The 22,337-nt window shown below is 45.0% G+C and overlaps 1 protein-coding gene across 5 annotated transcripts in view; it reads right to left on the bottom strand.

The window, feature by feature from the left end:
* Positions 1-22,337, bottom strand: part of LDLRAD3 (low density lipoprotein receptor class A domain containing 3) — a 178,892-nt gene that overhangs the window by 98,199 nt on the left and 58,356 nt on the right. For all 5 annotated transcript variants that reach the window (XM_037900054.2, XM_037900055.2, XM_043549060.1 and 2 more), the window contains one exon: positions 3,384-3,509. In XM_037900054.2, coding sequence (XP_037755982.1) covers positions 3,384-3,509 — 126 coding nt within the window. The remainder of the gene's footprint in view (positions 1-3,383; positions 3,510-22,337) is intronic.

Here is a 22,337-nt window from a genome sequence, read left to right as displayed (position 1 = left end):
AAAGTTAAACTTTAAAAAGAAGTTGACAATGCCCTTTTATAAGCCTTGTTTGCTTCCAAGTGTGGAACTGCCACACTTACCAGAAGATTACTTGCCTGCTTTTTTTTTTTCCTTCTTTAAAACTAACCAAAAGAGCCTCCCAAACAGTACATCTTCTGAATCTTTGAAATGAAACATAGTTTAAAGACCTCTGTTCATACAATCACCTGTAGATAAGACACACACCACACACACCTTAGCAAATTACATATATATACACAACCCTGTAACCCTACAATGTTCATTTATAACGAAAATGCCAACTCTGCATTGCCTTTAAGCTAAATGCATGGCGTGTAGATTTCATAGTGGACACCAGGGTCTATAGTACCATTGCTCCCAGAGAAACTGAGCAGAAAGTAAAAACAACGAGGAGTCCTTGTGGCACCTTAGAGACTAACAAATTTATTTGGGCATAAGCTTTCGTGGGACATAACCCACTTCATCAGATGCACGGAGTGGAAAAGACAGTAAGCAGGTACAAATATACAGCGCATGAAAAGATGGGAGTTACCTTACCAAGTGGGGAGGTCAGTGCTAACGAGGCCAATTCCCAACAGTTGACAAGAAGGGGTGAATATCAACAGAGGGAAAATTACTTTTTGTAGTCACATTCAGTCACATTTGATTGAATTGGCCTTATTAGCACTGCAAAAAGTAATTTTCCCTTTGTTGATATTCACCCCTTCTTGTCAACTGTTGGGAATTGGCCTCGTTAGCACTGACCTCCCCACTTGGTAAGGTAACTCCCATCTTTTCATGCGCTGTATATTTGTACCTGCTTACTGTATTTTCCGCTCCGTGCATCTGATGAAGCGAGTTATATCCCAAAAGCTTATGCCCAAATAAATGTGTTAGTCTCTAAAGGTGCCACAAGGACTCCTCGTTGTTTTTACTGATACAGACTAACACGGCTACCCCTCTGAAACCTGAGCAGAAGGTAGAGGCGTAGTTTAAGCATATTGAAGGTATTATCTTTAGCCACATCTGGGGAAGGGTAGAAGATCAAAGGATCACTATGATCATTTGTAAGGCACACTCACAGCTATATATTGCCTGCACACAGGAAATTATGTAATTCATAACCGATTACATATGTGTTGAGCTGATGTATTTTAAAAACGTGCAATCTTTAACTTCTCATTCCACCACCTCAAAGGATTTATTATTCAAGGCACCTTGATCCAAAGCTCCTTCTACCCCCGTTTGTTCAAGAATAACCCAAAGATCACAAATCATTTCCTTAGACTTTAATCCTCTAACTTCATTCTCTCTCTGGGGGTGCCATCTCCTCACCGCATTCTCCCAGGGCCCAACGCAGTCACTACAGGCCATCAACAGATGGCATCTTAAAGAAAGGTCAGAGATGTTGGTGCTACCATAGAGACACCTCAGTGTGGGGGGGAGCACAGAGATGAAAAGGGAATGTCCCCCCGTGCAGTGGACAGTGATGTATCACGGTTCAAATTGCTCCTTTTGTTATCTGAGAAAGCTGCTGTCTGTTGTCCTCCTCCTGACCTTTAAATGTCATTAAGGGAAAAAAAATCCAGCGTGCTCTGGCAAGAGTGAGCAAGTGCTTGCTGAAAGCTGCCATCTGCAGACCCAGAGCTCATCAGCGTATTTACCAACTCTGGTTAATAGCAGCAGAGTTGCCTGATTGACTATAATCTTTCCTTACTGCTATGCTATATCCTTGCTGTAGTTACTGATACAAAAGGGTCTAATTCAGCCATGCGCAAAGGTTTTAACACAAGTCAAAATGTATTAAAACTAACTTTCTGTTGTGACTTCCCTGAAACCCACTGATGGGGAGAAAGGAAGATAAATTATTTTTCTGTCACTTTCATAGCAAGCTTGCCCAATTTGGGGGAAATTCACCCATGGCACACAAGTCCCATTTCAAGCTTTTAAGTCACACTTAAGTGACGTATAGGCTTTGTGCTGATTTTCCATACGGGGTGAATTTCACTCTTTCAAATCAAATAACTATATTGTTTTTCTAACAGCCAGCTCCCAGGATCTGAATGTCCAGCCAGGCTCTTTGTCCTTCCATCCCCACCAGTAATAAAGAGTCAGCAGTCAGATGATGCACAAGGTAGACAAGCTCTACCACAGCCAAATTGGCTCTGCAGGGCTGTGTTAGTGAAGTCAGCAGGTGTGTAATCCAGGGGCCAGCAGAGCAGGAGAGGAGACAAAGATGACAAAGAGAGGAATGAGAGAAGATAAGCAATGCCTAGACCATGGAAGTCACCCTGAGAGAGAGATACAGGGAGCAATTTCTTACTTTGATCCACTCTTTTCTATTCAGTGAAACTCTCTTATCTAAAGAAAGTTAAAGCTCGATAAACATGAATGCGGAGCCCTACCCCACCATCCACTGCCTGATTATAACAGAACTGTCAAGTTTAGCAAGGGTACCAGTAATAAAACTAGGGAACATACCCTTGGCAAGTAGCAGCAGGCTGACCTGGGTTGGTTTATAAAAAAAGACAAAGCTCAGTAGTGAGTGTTTGGAGGGTACAAAGAGTGGCTGGTTATGTTTCAGTGTTTAATGTGGATCAACTGCAAACAATAATGCTTTAGTAACTAAGAATATAAAGACTTTCTAGGCAGGACCTGTGACCCAGACCCCCCCCCTCCAGCTGCTGAGCCCCTACCACCTTCACCTGGACCCCCCTACAGCCTCCCATTACCATTGCATCCAGAACCCCCCAACCAGCCCCTGTGCATCCAGATCCCTCACTGAGCCGCCCGCACCCAGACTACCCCCCCCAACCCTGTCAACCCACACCAGGATTCCCCCACATGAAGCCCCTCCACACTTGGATCCTGCCTTGCTAAGCTTGCCTGCCCACACAGAGGGACAGGACCCTGGGGTGCTTCTGGGGCAGGCCCGAACCTTGCGCTGTGTCAGGGTTGGATGAAGCCTCACTGCTGAGTCCGTGCACAGTGATCTCCCACCTTTGTGCAGCCAGTGGCCTGTGCGCCCCAATGCCATGCTGGAGCCGCCACATTTATTTAACATATAAAATCTGGAGAATTTTGCAGAATTTCAAAAAATTTGGTGCCGAATTTTAATTTTTTTGGCGCAGAATGTCCTCAGAAGTAGAGTTTACACTTTCTGATGAGGCAGGTTTCTGACGGTTATTAACACTATAAATCTCCTGTTGCTACTGAGAGGCCCTTCAGTTACAAAGCAAAAAAACCACAAGACAATTTAGGTAGTAAACAGAGAGTGTGCATCTAAATCAGGGTTAAAGAACTGAACGTCTTCTTCTTGTGCAGTATTGATTTGTTGAAACAAACAAGAGGTTTCTCCATGTGCAGGTAGACTTGGCACTTACTACAATTTTCTTCATCACTGCCATCTGGACAGTCCTCAAAGCCATTGCACCGGAAGCGGCCAATGATACAATGGATCCCACTAGCACAGGGGAAGAACGTGGAGCCACATTTGGATTTGGCTTTTGCTGCAAGACAAGAAACACAAAGAAAGCCAGAATTAGGGAAACAATTTGCAGAAGATTAAAACATCTTCCTAACAGAAGGATCTAAACGCAGGGCTGACCAGACACTCCCCATTACAAAACGCTGCTTTCAGTTCTTATAATTTTGTCAAGATTAAGTCATTTAAAGGACAAAATTTTCCATGCAGGGTATCTGCCTCGGCTGATTTTTTTCTTATTTTATTTTGAGGGTGGGGGTTTTGTGTTTTTTGGTTTTTTTTTTTTCGTTTTTTAAGCCAAAACAGGTCAGCTGTTTCTGAGAACAAGGTTAGGGGGAAAATATGTGCTTCTGCCCATGTTAAAAAATTCTAGCAACTTCTCTTAGAAAAGCTCTAGAACAGGGACATGAAATTTGGTAGGGGATGGAGGACCTTTGTGTCAGGGATACTTTTTTGCTATCCTTGTGAAAATCTGATCAAATGTGGCCAAGTTATAAGGCTTTGAGGAAAAAAAAAAAATTACCGAGCATGTTCAAACTGTGGAGACCTATTCGAGTTCTGCAGCTAAAACCCCCGAAGATTCTGTCTGCATAGAGCAGACTCGGACCTGGACTTTCCCGGCAAATGGAGCTCTGGACTGCTGAGGACCATGCTGGGTCTATAGACCTGAAAGGAGAGCAGTGAGCCTGTCTCTCAGGTGCCCAGGACGAATTGCCTACTGGGCTTGGGCAACGTGGAGGAGGGAGATGCCTGATTCAAATGCAGAAGAGACAAGAGCCAGAGGGTTGTGAGGAGGAAGACTGGGACTGGAGGGTGGCAGGAGGGAGAGAGGGAGGGGAGGAAAATTGGTAGTCAGGGTGTGGGAGGAGACAGGGACTGGCTGAGTAAAGAGTGGGACAAGAAACTGGGGTGTGAGGAGGACAGCAATATTGGACAAGGAGCCTGGGTAGAGAGATTGGGACTGGGATTCTGTGGGGATGGGGGACAGAGAACCAAGGGGAGGGGTTGAAGGGGGTGCTAGAGGCCAGGGTCAGGGAGAGAACAATCAGATGAGGAGCAGGAAGTGGGGAATGAGGGCAAGCTGGGCAAAGAGACTGGGGGCAGAAGGGGAAAATTGAGATAGGCAGTCCAGAGGGGGGACAGGTTAGAAGGAATGGAGAGAAAGGGGCCACACTTAGAGCATGATCCCCTCCACAGCCTGGAATATAACCCAAAATTTCTGAGTCTCACCATCCCTCTGCTGTCAGAAAATATCTGAAACCCACTGGGAAAGTATGTGTCCACACAGAGAATCTGTGATAGCCCACTACAGTTCTGGTCTCGCAGTAGGTTGTCATTCCCTATCAGTTACTCCATTAGCGCAAGTGGCAGAGGTCCGTGTGATGGCTCTAAAGATTTTAATCCTGCTGATGACCCAAGTGGGTGTCAATATGATGTCATGTGATGGATTTTTTTTTTGATTAACAAAAACACCTTAGGAAATCACACACAAAATTTTGATAAAAGATTATTAAGGTTGTAAAGTTAACTACTAAAAAGTTAAGAATTGCCACAATTAAGGTTGTCTGTACAACTCTCAGAGATACTGTAGTGATGAGAATCAAAGAGATGCCCGTGAAGAAACGAATAATTCTGTCTTCAGAGCATGGTTTGAATAACGTGCAGTACATAAGGCCTGGGGATATACTTGATTAATGAAGATAAAGCAAAATACTGAATAGCTGATCACTAGTGCACTCAATGAGACAGTGGTCCAGTGGAAAAAACAGTATGTGATCATATAATTAAAGACCGTATCATAATGCAAGCGGTCTGAATTAAGGCTGAACAGGCAACCTTAACTCTGGCATTTCCTAACTTTTGAGTGCTTGACTTTGCAACCTTAAGGGTTCAATTAAAGTTTGTGTGTGTGTAATACAATGATTGCATGGTATCCCTTACTCCTCTATCATGTGGCTTTTCTTTGATTGTAAACACTGTAGGGCAGGGACCATGTCTGTCTATATTTTGACAGCATCGGCATAACAGTAAATAATGAATACTCAGTGTCAAAATGTACACAGCAAACCAGATTTAAGAACGATATTGTAATAAATCCCAGGCTACTTAGGACTTCACATTTGTTAATTTTCTGCATAACATGGCCACTCACATCATGATGGCAAGAGCAAAAACATAACTCTGAGCCATGGGCTCAAAAAGCCTCAGTTTCTACCACATGAGCTCAAGACAAGTTCCATTTAACTGTTAGCATCACAGTGTTTATGGCACAGTTGAGCAGCTTTGATTCCATCAAGTAGAAGCCAGTGGTACAGACGTATTCTAGTCAGGTCATAACATTTCATATTTCTATCCTGCCCTTCCTTCCCAAAGATTTCAAAGAGCTGTACAGATTATAGATATACCCTACAACGGAAATACTTGCAAGGAAGAAGACAGCAATCAACTGGTACAGAATACAATCAATGCACAATCAAAAAGCCAGGGGAAGAAATATCTTTTCACGGTCAATGGGGTGGACACTTGTTAGGGCACAAATCACTTCTAAGCTAAGTTTCCCACCTGTGGTTACCACCACCAAAGAACAAATGTTCCTCCAAAACATCCCCCTGGAAGAAGATTTAACATGTTTGCTCAAACTCCTTTATCCATTCCCTTCCAGTTTTTCACATTGGCATGCAGCTAGCATTTCCCTGAAGCTGTATTAGTGGATTCTGGCCTCTTTGAAAGGTTTCTTATACGTCACAGCCAATCACTGATCCAGTTCACTCACTCACTAGTGTGTATTTGCATGCAATCAGACCTGTTCAAGTGTGTGTGTGTGTGATTATAATGAATACATATTGTCCTCCAGTCACTAGCCTTAGAGAGAAGACTTAAATTGTACAACTAATGGAGATTCTCCTTTGGCCCAGATGGTAATGGCCTGTTTTCTTGGAGTAAAACATCCCCAGTTCTAACCCCACCATCACGTGTTGATATCTATGCACTTGCACCACATGGATTTTATGAGGACTCCCTGAACGGGAGATCAGAGTGCGATGGTGATAGGCAATGCTTTTATGCCCAAAATGAATCTGCGCCTCACAGACTGGAAAAGTTTAAACAGTTTAGGGGATGATGAAGAAGTGTTACAAAAAGACAGCAAAGGAGGCATAAGGAGTGCAACAGTGGGGAGGAAAAAGGAAAGGAAATAACTAAGACAGGTGAGGGAGCAAAGAAGCCAGGACTTTGGAATCAATTCGGAGGAGATTCTCTCTTGCAGAGATAAAGTCAACACAGCTGCAGTGAAATCTTCCCTGATGTCTCTCAGCAGATATTATTATATACACTGTTTTAAGAGCAGTCACAGCAACTATTACTTGATTTAGTATCCTTCCAAACCCAAGTCATGCTGTTCCTGCCCTTACTCTTTACAGTATTAGTAGTTCTCAGTTAGGATTATGAAGTTAAGATGTATCACTTCAGGTATTCCAACTACCATTTTTTCCTGAACAGAATCCAAGGTCCACTCAGAAATAATAGGCCATTGCTTTGAAGAAAATGGGCGATAAATTATCCTGGAGTTACTGCCATGTTTAAACACACTAACTTTGGTAGTGGAAAAATCTCAACTGAAAAATATTTTATGTCTTCAGAACTCTTTCCATATTGCATTAGAGCTACATATCTTAATAGCCCTATGCTCGGAGACAAGTCCATACTTCACTGAGCGTTTTACGCTTCAGCTGCAGAATCCAAGGACCACCGAAGTACCCCTATGGCAAGCACAGTCTCTGTTCACATCCACCAGGTATCTGGTTCTTTAAAGTCAGGACACAAATACACTGGTAGGTCAATGTGGGAAAGCTTCAACTGCTGTAGCCTATGCTGCACCTGCTGTATAGATAAATGGAGGACTTCTGTCTACAGTCCTTCCCATTCAGCCCCTGCTCACTAGCACCAAATCCAGAAGACAATAAAAACAGGCTGATGAGTCACAAGAGGCAGCATACTGATATTCTAAGTTACACAGGACGTACAAAGATCCTTACTTATTTTCAGTTTTCCCCTCTTGACACAGGTCACCCAAAGCAGGGGATTTAAATTTGCACTCCAGGAGAAATAGCATGACTGCTTTTACATAATTAGATCAAGTACAAAGAAAAGCAATGAGCTGGAATTCAACCAGTCAATATTTTTCTGGCACATCTATGTGCCTTTGCTTGAAATTGGAGGAATTTCCCCTTGTCCAGACCCCACTTGATAACGTGTCATGGCAGATGTGACCCAAGAGCAGTAAATTATATTAATTTATACACACATCAGCTGAAACAGAATATGCACATAGAGTAAAATGAGAACTGACAGTGAGCTGCAGCACCATGGACACTGGGAAGAACAGAACAAGTGCATCCTTTCACCATTGAAACATGCATTTCAGATCCCCTTTTGGCCACCATTAACCACAGAGTAAATCCCCTGTTGCCAAAAAGCACCACCTGTCTCTCAAAATCCAACAGAAAGGTAACTGATTCAGTTAGTTTGGGAAGAGCGCTTCACCACAGCATAAGTTGGTCTCTAAAATGAAACCCCACGCTGATTCACTAATGAAGGGTGAAATTCACCCGGTGCAGACAGCTAGTACAAAGTCTATGCTCAAGTTAAGTCCCAGTTGAGTCCTATTTTGGCAGCTTTATGCTGCCCCACTGCACATAGGTCAATTGCCACCAAAAAGCAAAGCTGCTTTATAGCTTTTATAGCTATTTCCATAGAATTGGGTTGTATATTCCAACACAGAAATGACAGCTTGCAGGCATCATTCTGCAGCATTGATTAAAAGAACATATTACTACTAGCTTTAGGGCACCAATAGAGAACCTCAGAAGATAATACATTCCGTTTTTAAAAAGTTTAATCTGTTTTATGATTTTTCAGCATGGAGAAGAACAATTCCCTACAGCGTGGAACCAAACAGAGACATGGCACATATAACGTTCAAGCCTAATTATACATGGTTGGATTAACAAAATTATCAAGCCCCACAGCTCAATCAGAGGGTCCCAAAACATGACTGGGAATGGACAGCCTTACAATGGATCCTCATTATTGGAAGCACCGATGCTTTTGTACTGCATAATTAAGTAGGTGTAATGTCGCAACTGATCAACCAAGATATCAGATGTGCTACTGAATTACCAGCAAGCAAGGTGTGTGGGGGGGGGGGGGGGGGGGGGGGGGGAGAGAGAGAGAGAGAAGTAACAAACAAGGGCTAGGTACAAAAGATCCAAGCAGCCTCGCAGAGAGAATCCAAATATTGGTCAACAGCACACTGCTGGGAAGTCATAAAGAGAAAGGCTTTTGAGAAGCCAGAGGCACCTGCTAGGTGGCCACTGGGCTGGAACAGTCCCAAACTGCAGGGCTTATTTTAAAACCTATTTATTACAATTAGTGTTTCTTCTTGTTGTACTGAGCTTCGCAAATAAAACCTCAAAGAAGAAAACTTGCTGACTAAGCTTTAGTTCCTGAACCATGTCACCAGCATTTTGCATCTATGATAGTATGTGACACAGAACAGGCAGATTTCCTATTTTTAATTAAGGCAATTATTTTAAAAAGTGCTCTCTAACTCCACAGTCATTTTCAGATGGGGGCCAGGGAAACATGGCTAACAACATAGCCAGGTAAGCAGCAGACATTTTGAGGCTATCCGCAGCCGAAAGTGAACAACACATATTTCAATATCACCATCTTTCCATTCAATCTGTTGCCTCAGAACCTCCCCAGGTAGCAATCATGCGAAGTAGCTGCATGCTGCTTCACAATCACAGGTCTCAATCCTACAGTAACAATGATGTATTTGACTAATCAAATCTTGGTACCTTCCGTGCAACAGCAGCTACTCTCTAAACTGATTCTGTACCCTGTGCAAATGCTGCATCACTTCACTGCCACGGATATATTCTTAATCACCTCTCTGCCAGTTCACCCTAACTCCAGCTGCTCTTGCAGTGGCCCTCTGTTGATGCTCTGACATTCCACTGAAGTCACCATGGAGCATCGTGGGGAACCAGGCCCCAGGGCAGTACTGGAAGTTCAAATGGCTTGATGCAACGAGGATGCGAAGCAGCAGCACAGCACTACTCTGTGACAGAGTTATACTGCTCCCTCTTTCACTCACACTCCATGCTCGGAAGCACAGTGATTAGCATAAATGGAAGACAAGGAAGACGACTCAATTTCAGGCAACGACACTGCATACGCAGGCCTGGCAATGGGATACAGCGCCTTTCACCTCTCGATTGCTGCTTCAAAATCCAAACCAGCTCAGCTGTGACAGAAAGTTGCATCCAGCTAGTTAATTAGTGGGTTTGGTAGTTTCAGTCCATTTCCCAGTGGCAACCAACCATCACCAAAAACTGCCACCATCACCACCACCAGCAGTCACAGCACACTGTATGGGTGTGGGAATGCATCGTCCTCTGCCTTAAAGGTGGTCCCATGAGGGCCACATTGGCAGGGCCTCTCTGGAAAATAAGGCGGTCAACCGGGCACCATTCCTCAGTACCACATTCTTACATAAAGTCAGTTACACTGTATATTCACGCACACAATACAAATGTGATTATCCAAACCTCAATTCGCTTTTGTCCAAAACAGGGCCATTTACCAGCATGTGAGCAAAACCTTTTGGTGACCAGAGTCTAGTGTCCTTCAGAAAGCTCCCAAGGTTATCTGTTTTTATTCCCTCCCCTTTGATCCCTGTCTAACCATTCAAACTGTGTAGATACACACACAGATCTTTAAGCAATTATTACTAGAGGAACACAATAGAAAATATGTCTTAAATAGAAACCTATTTTAGGCTCTGTATTTTTTCTAGGGAGTAATTAAGGAATCAATAGTCAGTTACACTGGTGGGAATAAATCAGCATCTGCCCCATACCAGACACCCCACTCACCTACAGCACACAAATGTAAAAGGAAAAGAATTTAAAAGAGTAAGACTCACAGCCCCTTAATATTGCCACAAAAAAAAGAGCTCAGTTTCCTTTGAAAGAGGAAGACATTTTTGCTCTTGTGGTGCTAAAGGGATGGTAGCTTTTGCTTGCTCTAATTTAAGTATTAAGGGACAAATCCAAAGTCAGCTCTGTCGCACCAGTGTAATTCCAGAGTAACTTCACTGAAGACAATGGAGTCTCTCTGGATTTACACTGGTGTAATGGGATCCAGCCTTAAGGCACTGCAGCACTAGTAGATCCACATTCTGCTCAGAGCACGTGTGTTAGTTAATACAGTTCACCGCCTTGTTTTTGCCTAGTGATTAGCACAGGGGACAGCAGAAAAAATGGTTACTCACTTCTCGTAACTGTTGTTCATGTCCATTCCAATCAGGTGCGTGCGCATGTACGTGCACGATGGCTGGAAGATTTTTCCCTTAGCAGCATCCGTCAGGCCAGCCTGGGCACCCCCTGGAGTCGCACCTTCATGGCACTCAATATAGAGCCCTGCTGACCTGCCACCCCTTCAGTTCCTTCTTGCCAGCTACTCAGGCAGAGGGGTAGGAGGATGGGTATTGGAATAGGCACGAACACCACATCTTGAAGAACAACAGTTACAAGGAGTGAGTAACCGTTTTTTCTTCAAGTGCTTTTTCATGTCCATTCCAATCAGGTGACTCCTAAGCCAAGTTCAGGAGGGGGGTCAGAGCTGTCCACTGATTGGAGTACTGCTCTTCCAAAGACCGCATCATCTCTGGCCTGCTGGGTAATTGCATAATGCGCGGCAAAACTGTGTATGGAGGACGACGTCACAGCTCGGCAGATTTCCTGGGTGGGAACTTGAGCCAGGAATGCTGTCGATGAAGCCTGCACCCCCTGGTAGAGAGTACAGTGATCAGCAGTACAGTGAACACCTGCCAGATCGTAGCACCCACGGATACAAGACACAAGCCATGATGAGATGCGTTGGGATGAAACCAACTGACCTTTTATCCTGTCCACCACTGCCACGAACAACTGGACCGACTTTCTGAACGGTTTCATTCTCTAGATGTAAAAGGCCAGCGCTACAGACATCCAGAGAGTGGAGTCTCTGCTCCCTGCTGCTGGAATGAGGTTTAGGGTAGAAAACTGGGAGGAAGATGTCCTGGTTGATGTGAAACTGCGAGACGACCTTCAGGAGAAAAGCAGAGTGAGGCCTAAGCTGAACTTTGTCCTTATAGAACACCTTGTAGGGAGGGTCTGATGTCAAGGCCCTGAGCTCAGACACACTCCTGGCTGAGGTTATCGCCAACAGGAATGCAACACTTTAGGAGAGGTAGAGCAGGGAGTATGTTGCTAAAGGCTCAAAAGGCGGGCACCCATGAGCCTAGAGAGGACCAAGTTGAGGTCTCAGGCAGGGACCGGTTGATGGACATGAGGGTGTAACCTGTCGAGCCCTTTTAGAATCGGCTGAGCATGGGGTTAGCAAAAAAATCGAGCAGTATTTGCACGCCTGAGTGGAAGGCCGAGATGGCAGCTAGGTGTACCTGTATAACAAACAACGAGACCTCCTTGTGCTTCAGATGGAGGAGGTAGTCCAGAATGTGGGCACTGAGCCAGCATTGAGGCCAATGGCGTTGCGCTGACCAGATCGAGAATCTCTTCCACTTGGCAAGATATGTAGCTCTCGTAGAGTGTTTCCTACTGCCAAGGAGGACCTGTCCGATCTGGTCTGAACAGGAAAGCTCCAATGGATTTAACGATGGAGCTTCTACACCGTAAGATGAAGTGACTGGAGGTTCGGGTGTTGGAGACGTCCGTGATCTTGTGTGAGACAGTCCAGGGAGAGCGGTAAGGTAATCAGCGCTCCCACGGACATGTCTAGGAGGGAAGTGTACCAGTGCTGACGGGGCCAGGCCGGTGCTATCAGTATGACCCGAGCTCGATCTCTGTGGATCTTGAGCAGCACCTTGTGAATGAGCGGTATCAGTGGAAAGGAGTAACAGAGAGAACTTCCCCAACAGAGGAGAAATGCATCAGCACTGGAGCCCAGGCTGTGATTCTGGAAGGAGCAGAACTGCTGGCACTTCCTGTTGCATCGCGTGGCAAAGAGGTCTATCAGGGGAAACTCCCACCTCTGGAAGATCGAAATTGGGACGTCCGGGCAAAGGGACCACTCATGGCTGTGGAACGACCTGCTGAGGTGGTCCGCCAGCTTGCTCTGTACCCCGGGGAGGTACGATGCCTGCAGGTGAACTGAATGTTCTACACAGAAGTCCCACAGCCTGAGGGCTTCTTGGCACAGGAGAGAGGAACGTGCACCCACCCCCAACGTTTGTTGATATAGAACATTGCTGTCGTATTGTCCATTGACTGATGCACACATTGTCCAGTTAGGTAAGGACAGAATGTTTGACATGCCAGGCGCACCACTCTCAGCTCTCTGGCATTGATGTGGAGACGCAGATCTGCTTGCGACCAGAGGCCTTGAGTTCTGCGGTCTCCCAGATGAGCTCCCCAGCCCAAGTCTGATGCATCTGCCACCAGTGACAGAGATGGCTGTGGGGCAGCAAAGGGGACCCCTGAGCACACTTGCTCAGCAGTGACCCACCACCGAGCGAGTCAAGGACCAGGTGAGGCAGGGTCACGATCCTGTCCAAGCTGTCCTGGGCTGGGCGATACACTGTCGCTAGCCATGACTGGAGTGGTTGAAGCCTGAGTCTGGCTTGCTGCACCACACAGGTACAGGCTGCCATGTGCCCGAGAAGTTTCAGGCATTTTCTAGCTGTAGTGGTGGGGAACTGCATGATGCCTCGGATTATGTCGTTGAGGGCCTGAAACGTCGCCTGTGGCAGGTATTCCTTGGCTTGGGTCAAGGCCAGTACTGCCCCTATAAACTCTATCCTCTGGACGGGGGACAGAGTCAACTTCGCTTCATTTAGGAGTAGACCCAGGGTCTCAAAGGGGGCTCTGATAAATATGACCTGAGACTCCACTTGGTTCCTGGAGCGGCCTTTGATCAACCAGTCATCGAAGTACGGGAACACCTGTACCTGGTGCGGCTGCAAGAACGCAGTGACAACTGCCATACACTTGGTGAACACTCAAGGTGCTGCTGACAGGCCGAACAGGAGGACAGTAAATTGGTAATGGGAACCGTTGACCACAAACCTGAGGTACTTCCTGTGGGGCTGAACGATTGCAATGTGAAAGTATGCGTCCTTCAAGTCGAGGATGGCATACCAGTCTGCTGGATCTAGTGAGGGGATGATGGAGGCCAAGGAGACCATACGGAACCGGAATTTCTTTACGAAATTGTTGAGCTCTCGCAGGTTCAGGATAGGCCTGAGGCCGCCTTTGGCCTTCGGAATTAGAAAATACCGGGAATAGAAACTCTTGCCCCTGTGCTCCAGTGGAACCTCCTTCACCGCCCTTAGCGATAAAAGCAACTGCACCTCCTGAATGAGTAGATGCTCCTGAGAATGGTCCCTGAAGAGGGACTGGGAAGGGAGGTGGAAGGGCAGGAAGGCACAGAATTGGATGGAGTATCCCCTCTGTACCATGCAGAGCACCCAGCGGTCCAAAGTGATACGGGACCATGCACGGTAGAAAGGGGATAGTCGGAAGGAAAAAGGTAAGGTGGGATCGATCCAGTCTCTGATCTGGTGCGTCACTCTTGACCACACCTTCAAAAGGCCAGAGCCCTAGCCTGAAGATGGGTGTTGCCTCCTCCTGCCACTCCTGTTCCTCCTCTGAAAACAGTCCTGTCAGTTCTGCTGATGGAATCTCGGAGGAGGTTCTGGTTTGGAAGTGTCTCTGCTGTGTGGCGTGAGTGTGCAGGCCCAATGACTTGAGGCTGGCTCATGAGTCTTTCATGCTGTGCAGCCTCTTGTCTTCTTATTTTTTTTCCTCCTGAAAAGACAGTCTCACCCTCAAATGGGAGGTTCTGAATGGTTTGCTGGACCTCGTAAGGTAGCCCCGAGACTTGGAGCCCAGTCGCCATGACCTTAGTGGTAGCATCTGCAGTGTCCAATGCGACCTGGAGGGAATCGCGGGAGACAAGCTTCTCCTCCTACACCAAGGCCAAGAACGCGGTTCGGGAGTCCGAAGGGAGGAGCTCCGTAAATTTGATCTTTGTCACACAGGTGTTGTACGAGTACCTGCTGACGACAGCCTGTTGGTTGGGGTCTGCCACAGGGTCTTGGTGGTATCCACAATGGTTTTAATAAGTGGAAGAGCAATATAGGAACATCCTGATGGTGCAAGGATGTCCACCATGCAATCAGCCCCCTCAACTACCTCCTCAGCTTTAATGCGCAGCAACTGCTGCAACACCCTGATGTCCTCAAGCACCGGGGCTTTGGCTGTACCTGCCAATGCTTCATCTGGTGACAAAGAGGAGGAAACGTTTATAATGAGCGGATAAGGCTAACAGTTCATTCTAGTTCAATATTCAGAGAGCTCAAGGACTGGTAACAAGGGACAAAAATCAACACCTGGCTAGAGCACCCTCCAAACTGATATGAACACTATTTCAATCACTGAATAATGCTCACCTTTAAGAATTCTGATGCTCAGCACTTGGAAAGAGAACCCTGCCTAAGAACTCAGTTAAAAGAGCCATACTAAAATTTTAGTCTCCAGAGGCTGTGCTAGCCAGATGACATCAAGAGAAGCTCTTATCTACTGGAAGACAGAACTTAACCTTTTGCTAAAAGTCACCATGATTCTCCCTCTCCAGCTCAATTTCTCCTATAGTTCCATTGAAAACCTAGGCTCCTACCCCAGCCACCTCAGCTAGGCAGCTGATGCTACCAAAGCTTTAGAGACTTAGACCGGAGGCTAATTAATAGCTGCAATAAAAGGTGCAAACTCAGGCTGGACTGAAAGGGCCATTTTGAGGCTCTCTGAATTTAAGTGGAGCAACTCAAACAACAAGTATCTCGTAGGAATGAGATATAAGGCTAATGAAATAGTAGGAATGGGATATAAGGCTAATGAAATAGTAACAACATGCCTGTGCTGAAGGCATGGGCTAGTAGGTAGGAGAGCTGAGAGCTACTTTTGGCTCTGGCACAGACTAACTCTGACATTTGGCCAATCTCTTCACCTGCCGGAGGTCTCAGTTTGCTCATCTGTAAAATGAAGATATTACCCTACCTCACAAGGGCATTACAAGGGTAAATACCTTAATGTCTGTAAAGTGCTTTGAGAGAGTCAGACAGAAGGTACAGTTCTAATGAAATACTACCATAAGTATCATTAAACACAGACTGATCTGCTGGAAGCATGGAACAGGAAGGAATAGAAACAGAAGGTAACTGTCTGTCTCTATCAAATCTAGCTGACAGCTGGACAGAACCACATGACACTCCCAGACACAGGTGTTTAAACCTTAAAACTGCTTCCAAATGGAAGGAAAGTCTGCTTTAAAAGTCATCTCTCCATCTGGGATCTAGCTGATGCCACTTCTCATGGGATAAGAGGAGAGGGTAATAAATCTGCCTGAGCTCCCTGCACTTTCCATACTTAAAACAGCATTCATGTTACATGACTCATCCCCTCCATACCCAACCCCAATCACTGGATCCTTTTATGGCCTATTCTTTCAAATGGCAAGCCACAGATTTTTCCGAGGAAAAATATAACATAGATCCAAGCCCGTGCTGTAGGAACAGGCCTGCAGGCCCCTGAATGGACTAATCTCAGAGCATTACAGCCTGAAGAAATGGATCCACTGAGCCGGGTCCCCAAAATACTACTTGCTCAAAAACCCCTCTTCCCCAAGCATTTTGATTTTCGTTTTCCAGCAGCACTCCCTCACTCCTTTTTCAGAGTGCAATAGAAAGAAGATCACTGGGCTCCACCAGCCTGCTCCTGCTCCTTTTGAAATCCATGGGGTTTTTGCCACAGACTTGAACAAGAGCCTTTAGTTTCTCCTGTAGTCAGGGGATAGAGTATGCTTCTTTGTCCCCTTCCAGGTCTCCTCTGATAGAAGCCCTTTTGTTTCATCACAGGCACTTGAGAGGGAACTTCAAGATAAGATCCCTGATCAACTGCTTGAACTTTTTAAAGTTAATATATTGATTCGCTTTTAAAAGATTACGTTGGTGCCTGTTGTGCACAGAACAAGGAGGTAGAGCTGCACACAGACACCGGACTGTAAAGTTCAGGGAGAAATCTGGCCCTCTTGACAGCCCAAACAGACTAGAGCCAAAAGATTTATTGTGCTGTTAACGAGGACTCGGTTTCTAAACATTCTTACAGGTCTGAAGTCTGTGCTCTGAATGAAGTGCTATAAGCTAAACAGCGGCAGTATGACAGATTGATGACTTGCAGACAAGGGTTCAGCAGCATTTGTGTCCCCCTTTCCAATACACAGAAACAGCCCCAGGTTTCCGTCAATTTAAGAAATGCATGAACCACTCTCAAAAGGTTCTGGGAACATGTAGGCACATCTGGAATGGTACTTACCATTTCAAGCTTATTGCTGTAATGCTTCCTAGGTCCACAGGAAACCTGGGACAGCAGAAGGGCAAGAGGAAGTAGTGATGGTGGAACTAGACGTCATCAATGTAATGAGCAGAAGTTGCTAATGTCTTATATGTCCATCATCTTACATGTGCTATCATCACTTCAATGGGTCTAAAACTTCTAGAGCAACTCATCACTTTCGGCTACACATTCCAGCTCTATGAAAAAAGTCAGCACGGCTGAAAATCAAAAGCTGTCTTGTTTGGTCTTATAAACCTTTTAAAAAAGCTAATATTTGGCTACACACACTCAGCCTGGGCCACTAAGACATCACCCATTATAACTGCACCTATATTAAATTTTGCTAACATGTACCCTCAAAGTTTGAGTACTTAAACACGCTAATCTCTTCCTTAATTCTGGCATCACTGCTTGACTGTCTCCTACATTCATGTGCAAAAAATAAAACAATTAAAAATTTAAAAAAAAAAAAAAATCAAGAAAAGTTCCCCTAGTGACAGGTTTTATTAGAAGCGTGTGCCAGATTTGAAGACCTTAGGAAAGACCCAGGGAGGGTTGTAGTTTGGGATGGAAACTATGTTAAACTGTAGTTCTGTTTTCTAAAATGAATTCATTCCTAAATCAGGAAACACTAGTTTCAGTGGGATTGGTATGTTCCATACACTAAAAGCCAGTCATCTCCTCCTCCTCCTTTCAATCCATCTATACTCATGCCTAGTCCATGATACCCATCTTTTGTGTTCATCTGCACGACATGTAACCTTGTCCTTTGTACCTGCCACACCCTTCCTCAGTAAATTTAGCGTTCCCCCACCCCATAGATCACATCTATTCCACGTAACCTGTCAGCATTCATCTGTAGTAGGAATGCACCTGGTTTAAATCCTGCAGTCTGTCAAGATTCCATTTCTAGGTTGTTCAGAAATGCGTAAGCTCCTTGGGGGCAGTGGTTATGTCCTCTTCAGTGTCAGCACTCAGCAATGAAACAAGTCAATGACCACCTAAGACTCCACTGTCGTGGTTATGCTACATACAATGACCATCCGGAACTGCTGTGATAGCAGGGATAGACCAGAAAGCTGCCTCCTCCTTTCCCAAAAGCAAAGGCCCTATTACTTTTGGGGTAAGGGAGAATTTTCTTGAGCTGTTAGCAGTATAGGGTCAAATTTTCAAACGTGTCTAAATAGTTTAGAAGCTTAAGCCTCATTTTTAAAAGTGATTTAGGCCAAGTCACTTTCGCACTCTTTTACCTGTATATTTATAACAGCTGAGCAGTGCTGATTCCACCCAGTGGAGGGTAATCAGACACACTACTCAATTCATGACAACCACCAAACAGTTCTATGACTCGCTGTGAAGGAAAGATGCACATGTCTGTTCCTGAGACTAATGTTTATACAACATCCACAGGAGGGCAACTCCAGTCAGTACATTCCTTGCACCAAGTGGGCTGAAGTGAATCAGATCACCACATGCATTTGGAAGTAGGACTCCCAACCGCTGGTACCTAGAGGGAAATCTAGGTATATCTAGAGTTCAGATTGCACTAGTTTCTTAACTAGAACGTGAGAGTCCAAACCTAACCTAACCTAAGCGACAGCTCCACTGGCAACCTGCCAAGAGTGCCAGGGCTCTGCAGCTAGTGTGCAGCACAATGGAGCAGGCTGTAGATGCCCTCATCTTTAAATAAGGCAGTGCAGCCCAGAGAATGGTTCCAAGTATGCAAGGCTCCACCTTAACCACAGCAGCCTGTGTGTGTATTATAATTTACATATGTACACATACATATAAAGCAGAGACTGACGTTAAGTATCAAAAGCTAACTGATGTTCCAAGAAGCATAATTTTTGCCATTGATATATTAAACAGTGCAGAGTCAGTAATCTTTACAGATGGGTAGGATTAGTCTGATTGGAGTTCTTGGACTGCTGCTGTATTTTAGGAAGATCTCAGCTGATTTAGACAATCCTTGGGGCTTACTGATGTTACCACTGAATTGGGCAGACATTTCTTATTAGCGAAATGCTGCATCTCAATTCTTCCAGTGCACTGAGCTCTGCATGTCTATCCTAAAGCCTAGTATTTAAAAGATAGCAGCCTGAGCTATTCTGTGCCCTTTGTTCCTGAACATGAAAGCCATTCATTAGCCTCTGACTCTGCAGGGTGGCTAAATCCAAGCAAAATAACTTCAGCCATAATAATTGTATCATGGTAACATGCAGTCATTAAATAGCTTAGAGAGATTCCAGTATTTGCTTTCTCTACAAGGCCCAATTTTATATTTTATTTTTATTATTAACATGGCCAGTTGACAAACTGGATATTTATCCCACAGCTTTGTTGTCTGCTGAGGTCTGACTGTTCTTACAACAAGTCTAGAGGAAGGAAAGGACAAAGGCTCGTGCTACCTCTAAACAACCCCAAACTGTGTCGACAGGTGGAAAAAGGAAGAAAAGATTTTGTAGAGAGGGTGAAAGTAGCTGTTTAGTCAGGTTCTTGCTTTGGCATAATTTTATTCTGTGATTTATGTAATGGAGAGGGCAGAAAACAGACAGCATTCAACTCTAGCTATAACTCCAGCTTGCTGTCCAACAGCATATCGAACTTGAGGCCTGGTTCCCATCTCACAGAAATCCACCTACTTCAGCGCAGTAACTCCAGATGTACACCTGCATAGGGAGGAATCCAACACATGCACAAAGGCCCCGCCGATCCATTCATGTATCAGTGCAGAGACAGGGGCGAGTGCAGCTTGCACATCTCCTGTTCTGGTGTGGTTAGGAAAGCGAGGAAATTCCCAGGGCCCCAGCCATCTTTCCTGCCCACCTATGGGGGACTTTTTGCAAGGGGAATCTGCACTTCCCAGGGGGCCTTCCGCAACAGGGTATTCTCCAGAGGCCTGTGCAGCTGCTTTTCTCTCCACAAATGGGACCAAAGTATTATATAAATGCTAAGTGTGCATATACAGATTATATGGAATTACTGAATTAACCTGTAGAGAAATTACAGAAAAATGTATAAAACTAACATGGAATGTGAAAACCAGGGTGCTTTATTCCCCACATCAGTTTAAATAAATTCATACTTGTAAAGTGTGCTAATGATCAGAAAAGCGACTCTCAAAAGGCATCTTCATACTCACCTCTTACTCTGCTTCCTGAGTGTGTTCAGAAGTCATGACAACATTTTTTTACTACCTGCAGAGGCCCGCTTAGCTAAGCATGTGCTGTCTGGGCTCTATTCTGCACCGTCTGTCATCCATCTAACTTAGTTAACCAAGTTCCAATTGCAGAATCTTTATTATTGGTGACAATGCATAAACCCAACTTGACTTTCAGATCCTCAGTTGAATTTGCAGTGGTGGTAATTAAACATTTTTTACTTGCAAACAGAATCATGTGTGATCTGGAATCACTAACACACACACACACTCACACACAGAACCCAAAGACATTTTTGCAGAGTCACTTTCCAGACCAAAACCTCTAAATCCTTCTACCCCTCACACACAGCCTAGATTAGAATGACTTGTCACAGGGTGTCACTGTTGGTTCACAGAAAAATAGCTCCATACACAGACCTGGCAGAAAAGAAATGGCTCTCTTGTAAGAGGAATGAAGGAGAAGCTGCAATTTGTGTGTTTGGTACATCCCTAATTTTGGCTCCTGTCATGTCAGGCAGTTAACTCAGATGATGTGCCATGCTCCAAATCTATACCATCTGCTGCTCGTTAGCTGACAGAAAGGCAGCAACATGCAATCCCTCTACTAGCTGTTGCTCGTTAGCTGACAAAAGCCATTTTCAATGTTCACATTTTATTAGATTTTAGAAAGAACAAAATCTTAAACAAAAAGAACAAAGGGAAAAAGGGACAGGAAATACAGATTCCAGAAGAAATTACGGTCTTGGAAAAAATGGCACTGCTACTGATAATTCTGGCTCCAGAGTGCTGGGCACATGCAGGCTTGCGGGTAAGTGTGCGTGCAGCCACTTGAAGGACTGCACCCTGGTTCCACAGAATTTAACTGCAAGGCTCCCATTGACAGCAGTGGGACATGGATTTGGCCCTAAAATAATATCTCCATTGAAATAGAATCAACATTAGGGGTTTCCATTGTATCTATCTCCAAATAGTCTAGAATAAATGAACATCTTTCTAACCTTTTTTTTTCTCTCCTTAGGTTCCATTTGTTTTCGGGCAACTCCCAAGCTTTTCCACACCCCCAAACCCTCCAATATACACTTATGGATCCTATTTGTGCATGAGGTGAACAGTGTCAGACTGACAATCCCAGAGACTGAAGCCCTCTGTTTATACTCAGAACACCTGCAGCGAGCGCACAAGCAACGCACTCTTGCTAACATGGCCAGAGAGGACTTTGGGAGCCACAGAGGTAACAGCCCCAAGCTCCTGCAGCTCATCCTAGGTTTTGAGATTCTGTACTTCACAGAAATAATCTCAGCTAACCATTATGAAGCGTATGTGGGTCTGAAAACAACCTGGAGGATGCTACCCCTATTATTGGTTTTACATGTTTGTTATGGCAATTTTCCTTTGAAAATCACCATCTTCCTGCAAGTAAAGGAGTGGCCTGGTAGCTTTGCAAAATAAACTGCAGGGGATTCTCCATCATCAGGGGAAGAGGAGGAGAAGGAGGGAGACTGATCTTCAACTGCTCGGGCAGCCACGGATGCTAAGGGTCATTGCAAACCCCTTTCCTGGCTAACAGCCTGCAGTTCAGCCAATGACTAATGAAAAGCTAGTGAGATGTCTGGTCACAAGGAGCAGCAGCTTAGCAATAAGAGGCAACATGACCTAGTGCAGTGTTTCTCAATGACTGCTCTGTGCACCAGTGCTGGTCCCTGAAACCTCCCTGACACAGTTTAGGAAGGCAGCAAGCCGGTCCCTTGTATCAAAAAGGTTGAGAAACACTGATCTAGTGAACTAAGTATGAGACCCAAGTTCTGACAAGGTTTCCCCCTGTAGGTGAATTGCTTCATATTTCTGTCTCTCCCTCAGTTTCTCCACCTGTTAAATGAGAAAATACCCTCCTCCCTCATAGAAGTGCTGTGACAATGACTTACTCCATATGTGCTAAATATGATCACCGACATAACAGAGGACCACAGAATGATCACAGCCAAGGCCAGCGAGGACTGAAGGAAGAGAGCAAGAAACAGTTAGACATGGCAAAGGGCTGGGCTGCACAGGATGGGCTGAAGGGGAAAGAATGAACAGAAAGGTGCTGCTTTTTAGAGGAGAGGGAACAAAAAGGGAAACCTTAGGCAGAAATGTGGAAAGTGATCTGATTAACAGAGGAGGTCACACAGGGCAGGAGAGAGAAAAGGGACTAAAGAAATGGAAGGAGGGAGCAAGGCATGTAAATTTTAGCTTG

This window comes from Chelonia mydas, chromosome 6 (assembly GCF_015237465.2).
Source record: "Chelonia mydas isolate rCheMyd1 chromosome 6, rCheMyd1.pri.v2, whole genome shotgun sequence".
Lineage (NCBI taxonomy): Eukaryota > Metazoa > Chordata > Testudines > Cheloniidae > Chelonia > Chelonia mydas.
The sequence above is the reverse complement of the archived record's forward strand: the minus strand, read 5'-3'. Positions and strand labels throughout refer to the sequence as shown.